This window comes from Benincasa hispida, chromosome 1 (assembly GCF_027475165.1).
Source record: "Benincasa hispida cultivar pf3 chromosome 1, pf3_genome.v1.1, whole genome shotgun sequence".
Lineage (NCBI taxonomy): Eukaryota > Viridiplantae > Streptophyta > Magnoliopsida > Cucurbitales > Cucurbitaceae > Benincasa > Benincasa hispida.
Window position 1 is genome coordinate 75727687 of NC_143478.1, and position 7475 is coordinate 75735161.

General features: G+C 40.5%; 1 protein-coding gene across 1 annotated transcript; it reads left to right on the forward strand.

The window, feature by feature from the left end:
• The first annotated feature begins 878 nt into the window (after positions 1-878).
• Positions 879-3487, forward strand: PME1 (pectin methylesterase 1). The gene is made up of 2 exons (XM_039022018.2): positions 879-2135; positions 2634-3487. Exons 1-2 carry the CDS (start codon positions 1088-1090, stop codon positions 3314-3316), a joined length of 1731 nt encoding a protein of 576 aa, XP_038877946.1. The 5' UTR covers positions 879-1087; the 3' UTR covers positions 3317-3487.
• The last annotated feature ends 3988 nt before the right edge of the window (positions 3488-7475 follow it).

The following is a 7475-nucleotide window of genomic DNA, read 5'->3' on the forward strand; positions in this document are numbered from 1 at the left end:
TTGAAACTTTCCATGATTGTATTGCGTTAAAAAAGAAAGGTTGAAAGATGAGAATTGATAATAAAAGAGGGAAAATAAAATATTGGGGCCAGCAATATAATATGCCATTTGCTTCTCCAACACTGCTCGTCTCACCTAATCTAATACTAATACGCGTAACCCATTAACCAATTTCATACCAATGGTATTAATTTAATTTAATTCCCTCTTTCCTCTTGCTCTTCTTATTCCCGTCTGAAAGCCACCCAATTTGTTTCATATATTTCAACTTTGACTATATTACATAATTTTTTACATTTTTTTCAACAAAAATAAATTTTATTTTCAAAATATTGGATAGACATCCGAGGTGATATTAATTCTATGGATTATTTGTGGTGTTGAATTGGTTAAGTACTACAACTTATTATTGAAAATTTTCTAATATTATGGTAATATAAAACAAGGATGTGTAAAGGAAGATCAAAAATCGATTTGACCCCCAAAATCGACCGAATTGATGTCGTTTGATTGGTTTAGAAAGCATTAAAGTCAATAATCGGTCGAAACTTCAAAAATGAAAAAACCGAGAGAATCAGCTAATATGTCCCATATAAAAAAGAAGAAGAAGAAGATACTTGCATCTAAATAACCTCTATATACCATTCAATATATTTTTTAAAAATAATATCCTCGGCATATTATTTCTTATATCGATATATTTGAAAAATAATATGAAGTGGAGTAATATTTGTAAAGGGAAAATTGTAATATGAACAGAAGAATATGTAATGAGATAATTAGTTATTAACTTTTTACACTATGGACCCACAATTAAACAATTTTATTCCTCCAAAGGCCTTGTCTTAAAAGTTAAAAAGAGATTCTTTTTGTGATTTAGGTTCAAATTTTTAAATAGAAGTTCACATCGCATCTGTGCTAACTCTATTGTGTTCCTTTTTATTTATAAAGGCAATTCCCTGAGGGAAAACTCCATTTCTCCATCGCCACGCATTTCCTCTTCACTTTCCAAACCCTAAACTCTCTCTGTCTCTTTTCTCTTCATTCCTCATTTTGCAGAACGAACGGAGCCCCAGCTCTGGAATCCATGGATACCGTCAAGTCCTTCAAGGGCTACGGCAAGGTCGACGAGCTCGAACAGCAAGCTTTCCGCCAAAAGACTCGCCGCCGGTTAATTATACTCCTTGTTTCCATTGTTCTTCTAATTGCTCTCGTCATCGCCGCCGTCGTCGGAATCGTCATTCATAAACGAAACTCTTCTTCTTCATCGGCCACGAGCTCACCTCCTCCCACCGAGCTCACTCCCCTCGCCTCACTCAAAACTCTCTGTAGTGTCACTCAGTATCCTAGTTCGTGTCAGTCTTCTCTCGAAAACTCCAACACCACCGATCCCGTATTTCTCTTCAAACTTTCTCTCCGTGTCGCCACCGATTCGCTCTCGAAACTATCCGATTATACCTCTAATCTCAATTCCAATACTGAAGATCCGAAGCTTAAAGCCGCAATTGAAATCTGCCGGAGTGTTTTTGAAGATGCCATTGACACGCTCAACGACACCGTTTCATCCATGGAAGTGGATCGCCATAATGAGAAGTTCTTGTCCCCGTCTAGGATTGACGATCTGAAAACCTGGTTGAGTACTACAATCACAGATCAAGAAACCTGCCTCGACGCTCTTCGAGATCTAAACCAGACGACGGTTCTCCAAAACTTGCAAACGGCAATGGCGAATTCGACCGAGTTTACTAGCAATAGTTTAGCGATTGTAACGAAAATCCTTCGGCTGTTGGCCGATTTCGACATCCCTATCCATCGGAAACTGATGGGATTCCCGGATTGGGTAAGCTCCGGCGACCGAAGGCTTCTGCAGGAGAACAATGTGACGGCGCATGTGACGGTGTCGAAGGATGGGAAAGGGAACTACACGACGATCAAAGATGCCGTAGCGGCGGTGCCAAAGAAGAGCAAACAAAGATTCATCATATATGTGAAAGAAGGACTATACGAAGAGAATGTGATTCTGGACAAGAGCAAGTGGAATGTTATGATGTACGGAGATGGCAGAACTAAAACCATTGTTTCCGGCCGCCTGAACTTCATCGATGGCACTCCTACCTTCTCCACCGCCACTTTCGGTAACCCCTTTAATGATTTTCTTTTTCCTAATTGCTTCATTTAATCTTATGCATACCTTTCAATTATGTTCATAGACTTGCAAGTTTCATTCTAACCACTTTAAAATTGTTCTGAAAAGTATTTTTAGTAGAATTTTTCTAAGAAAATGGGGAAGAGACAAATTAGATCAGTGTATTTTGTACAGTTGAACTTTTAATTTACGTTTGAACAATGCATCCATGGCTGCCATGTTCTTATTCCTGTTCGTACCTTTTTGTTTGCTTTTTTTTGGAGCCGAAGCCAAAACACCTCAAAATTCAAGGACAATCAGTGTAATGTATTGAGTGGATAATGGGCCATTGCCCTTGTCGTCAGAAACCCACATGGTGGACGTGTCAGCCATGTGAACGCAACTTTCCCCCACTTTCCCTTTTGACCTGCTATTTCTTCTTTTTCTTCTTCTTCTCTCTGTTCATGTGAATTGGCTATTGTGTTGATTAATTTGTTTGGTTTTGCAGCTGTTGCTGGCAAAGGGTTCATTGGGAAGGACATGGGGTTCATCAACACGGCCGGTCCAGCCAAGCACCAGGCTGTTGCCTTCCGGTCAGGCTCCGACCTTTCTGTGATATCTGGATGTTCATTTGATGGCTATCAAGACACTCTCTACGCCCATTCAAACCGTCAATTCTACCGAGACTGCGACATCACTGGCACCATCGACTTCATCTTCGGCAACGCCGCCGTGGTGTTCCAGAACTGCAACATCCGGCCAAGGCAGCCACTTCCCAACCAATTCAACACCATCACAGCCCAAGGCAAAAAGGACATCAACCAAAACTCCGGCATTTCGATTCAGAAATGCACTTTTTCGGCCTACAACGACAATCTCGCCGCACCCACTTACTTGGGGCGGCCATGGAAGGAGTTTTCCACCACCGTGATTATGCAGTCAGAGATCGGAGGATTCCTGCAGCCCGTAGGGTGGAAGGAATGGGTCAGCGGGCAGGACCCACCCAGCAGCATATTTTATGGGGAGTATCAGAATAGTGGACCAGGATCTAACGTGGACAAGAGGGTCAAATGGGCCGGTTACAGGCCCAGTCTTACAGACGCCGAGGCCGGAAAGTTCACTGTCGGGACCTTCCTAAACGGCGAGGATTGGTTGCCGGCCACCAGTGTAAAGTTTGATACATCATTGTGATAAACACAGAGAAGAAAAACCACACGCTGAAGATTTGAATTTTTTTTTTTTTCTGTTTTTTGGTTGAATTTTTCTTGCCCCCATCTTCTTTTGTTACAGCAAATGTGAAGGAAGATTATATATATTTAATTGTGGTATATCATCCAATCAAAGGTTTTTGGTGTTAGAACAGATGTCGCGAAGAATTATTGCACCGTAAAGGAACCACTGTTGTTGGATGAAAATTTAACTTTCAAAAGAAGAGGGAACCAACATTTTAGTTGGAGAATCCCAGAAAATTTGGTATTTGGAAGTCTCCCATATGTACTCCATGTACTCCAATATTGAGTTTTGGGTTTGGGCCCTGAAGGGTACCCATTTTTTGGAGGGAGTGGGTTTAGGCCCCAAGGGGTACCCATGTTTCAGTCGAGGTGAGGCGAGGTGCATGTGATTATTAATTTTTAATAAAAATATTATTATTTTTATTTAATTTTTATTCTTTTCTTTTCTTTTCTTTTAATCGAGAAAAAAAAAGGAACAGATCCTCCCGTTCGCGCTTCGTCCGCTCTGTTCGTTCTGAGGCTCACTGTCTTTTTTGCTCCCTACCGTTCCACGTTGAAGGCCTATAAAAGGCGTGGCCTTCAGTAGTTCGAAAACACAATTCATTTTTTCTCTTCTCTTCCATTTGAGTTTTTTGAGCAGTGGGTTTAGAAAGGGTGTGTGTTCCGGTCGGTAATCGTGTATTTTCAATTAGGTTTCTTTTGGTTGTTTTATCTTAGAAACGACATGGCAATTTTCAGACCTGCTTGCCCACTTAGGCAGAGCCGCGAAATGTCTTAAAGAGAGCGAGCTTTGCGGCTCAGCCTATAACGAGTTTCTATTTTGCAGTTTTTGCTCTTTGCTCGACCGTCGTGCCTTGATCGTTTACTATTGGTCGTTCTGAGGGTCCTGACATTTTCAACAATTTTAAGACGGTTTTGTCACATCATCAATGACCCACAGTAGCAACAATGACCTTATGATATTGGACCTCAACCGTCCATTCCGGTTCAAAGGAGCGAACTTTAAGCAGTGGAAGCAAAAGATGTTCTTTCTCACCGTCAAGAAAGTTGCCAAAACTTGTACTAGAGCTAAGTCGATCGTCCCTTTAGAAGAACCAATTGAACAACAGATAAAAGAAGCTGTTAACTGGGAGGAGAAAGACTTTCTTTGTAAGAATTTTATTTTAAATGGTTTGATTGATGATTTGTATGACTACTACAGTACAATGAAGATAGTAAAGGAGGTCTAGGATGCCCTACAAAAGAAGTATGACACCGAGGAGGCCGAGTTGTGGAAATATGTTGTTAGTCGTTATCTCAAGTTTCAGATGACGGATGACAAATCCGTGAAGGCCCAATCCCATGAACTCCAGAAGATAGTCCACAAGATAATTACTGAAGGTATGCCTCTAAACGAACAATTTCAAGTTGCTATTATTATTGATAAACTGCCCCTTTTGTGGAATGACTTTAAGAACATTTTGAGACATAAGACCAAGGAGTTCTCCTTGGAGAGTCTTATAACCCGACTAAGGATCGAGGAGGAAGCTCGGAAGTAGAACAAGAGGGAGGAGGTAAACGCGGTACCTGGGAAACCCGCCTCTGTAATGCTAAAACCTGACCAAAAATCTAAGGGGACAAAGAGGAAAGGTCAGAACCGTGGCTCCAACAACCAGAACCAACAGAAAAAACAGAAGTCCCCCTTCAGGAGAAACGGTACAGTTCCTCTATTTTAATTGTAATAAACCTAGGCACATGGCTAGGAGCTGTAGGAACAGGCGTCGTCCTATTGCGATTCTGAAAATTTCTTTAAATCAATCTCACTATATAAAAAAGATTCTAAAGAAATATAATTACTTTGAGTGTAAACCAGCCTGTACTCCTTATGAACCTAGTGTCAAGTTGTTCAAGAACACTAGTGACAGTGTTAATCAATCTGAGTATGCGAGCATCATAGGTAGTCTTAGATAAGCTGCTGACTGCACTAGGCCTGACATAACTTATGTTGTAGGATTACTTTGCAGGTTTACAAGCAGACCTAGTAAATAGCATTGGAATGCTATAGAAAGGGTAATGAGATACTTGAAGAAAACCCAAAACCTAGGATTACATTATCAAAAGTTTTTCGTTGTCTTGGAAGGGTTCAGTGATGCTAATTGGAACTCTCTTATGGATGATTCAAATGCTACAGTGAGTATATCTTTAATATAACTGGCGGAGTTGTCCCTTAGAAGTTCAAGAAACAGACTATTTTAGCCCAATCTACAATGGAGTCAGGAATGATAGTACTAGCGTCAGCTAGTGAAGAAGCAGGTTGGCTTAGAAGTCTGCTATCAAAGATTCCTTTATGGAAAAAGTCAGTACCAGCCATATTGATCCATTGCGATAGTACTGCATCAATCGCAAAAGTTCAGAACCGTTACTACAATGGAAAGAGACGTCAAATATGTCGTAAGCACAATACCATTAGAGAGTTTCTCACTACTCGTACAGTTAGAGTGGATCATATACGGACTGATGTAAATTTGGCAGATCCTTTGACGAAAAAACTGGCTAGAGAAAAAGGTTTTCAGAACCTCAAAAAGGATGAGACTCATGCTTATAGAAAGATGAATCACAATAAGGAAAACCCGACTTGTAGACTGGAGATCCCAAGAAACAGGTTCAACGGGTAATTACTGATCACGAGTGACATATAGTGGATCATGCTAAACCAAACACAGAGTTCCATTCCTATGACTTAAAGTCTGAGCATGATATCCTAAAGCATAAGAAAGGTTGAATTCAGTTCTTAATGAGATATATACTTGATGACAAATGGGGTACCTAACTACAGGAGTACTCTTGATAGACTCACCTGTGTGAATGTGGAAGTGAGGGCCGTTTCCTATGGAGTTTTTAGGCAAACTCTTTAGAGCATACACTAAACCGAGATACACGTGCTAGGCCTTAAAGCACAGGCGTTCGTACTACACCTTAATGACACTCTGTGTGAGATGCTGTTAGAGATAGAGTTCAAAACCAAGGGTTACACTAATATATTCTAAATCATCTACACTATGTAAAGGTTCAAGTCGTAAGACATCTTCGCTCATGCACAGTGTTGTATAGACTGAAACTACTCGATGAAAATCTTTTATCTCTTTCTCTTTATTAAATTTCCAAGTGGGGGATTGTTGGGTGAAAATTTAACTTTCAAAATAAGAGGAAACCAACCTTTTGGTAAGAGAATACCACATTAGACGATTTGATATTGGAAGCCTCCCTTATGTACTCCAATATTGAGTTTTGGGTTTAAGCCTCAAGGGATACCCATGTTTTGGAGGGAGTGAGGAGATAGACCAATGTGGGTTCGGAAGACGTCCCACACGTGCGCCACCGTCCGTTCGGTTGGTCAGGCGAGGCAAGGCGAGTGTGCGTGATTACTAATTTTTAATAAAAATATTATTATTTTTATTTAATTTTTATTATTTAATTTTCTTTTCTTTTAACTGAGAAAAAAAAAGGAAAAAGTCCTCATGTTCGAGTTTCGTCTGCTCCGTTCGCATTCGTCCACGCGCAAGCATTTCGTCCGCACACGTTTTGAGGATCACCGCCTTTTTTTCTCCCTACCGTTCCACGCCGAAGGCCTATCAAAGGTGTGACTCAGCAGTTTGAAAATACAATTCATTTTTCCTCTCCTTTTCCATTTGAGTTTTCCAAGTAGTGGGTTTAGAAAGGGTGTGTGTTCCAGTCGGTAATAGTGCATTTTCGATCGGGTTTCTTTTGGCAGTTTTATCCTAGGGACGACATGGAAATTTTCAGACCTGCTTGCACACTTGGACAGAGCCGCTAAACGTCTTAAAGAGAACGAACTCTATGACTCAGCCTATAACGAGTTTCTATTTTGCAGGTTTTGCTCTTTGCTTGACCGTTGTACCTTGATTGTTTACTATTCATCGTTCTGAGGGTCTTGCTGTTTCCAACAACTGTCCCTTAAAATGATTGTGGCGCGACTTTGATGACAATCGCTATGTCAGTTGCTCTTAAAGGTTAAGATAAATTGAGTTAAAAAATTAAATGGACAAGTAATACAAATTTAGTTTTGGACGGGCGATAGTGCGTGTGGTGAAAAGGTTATACTTTCAACACCAACATAA

Bases quoted from the DNA above. Each gene is read 5' to 3' on its own strand.
- PME1 (XM_039022018.2), top strand. From the start codon at position 1,088: ATGGATACCGTCAAGTCCTTCAAGGGCTACGGCAAGGTCGACGAGCTC. The intron at 2,136-2,633 runs GTAACCCCTTTA...TTGGTTTTGCAG, and splicing joins CTTCTCCACCGCCACTTTCG to CTGTTGCTGGCAAAGGGTTC.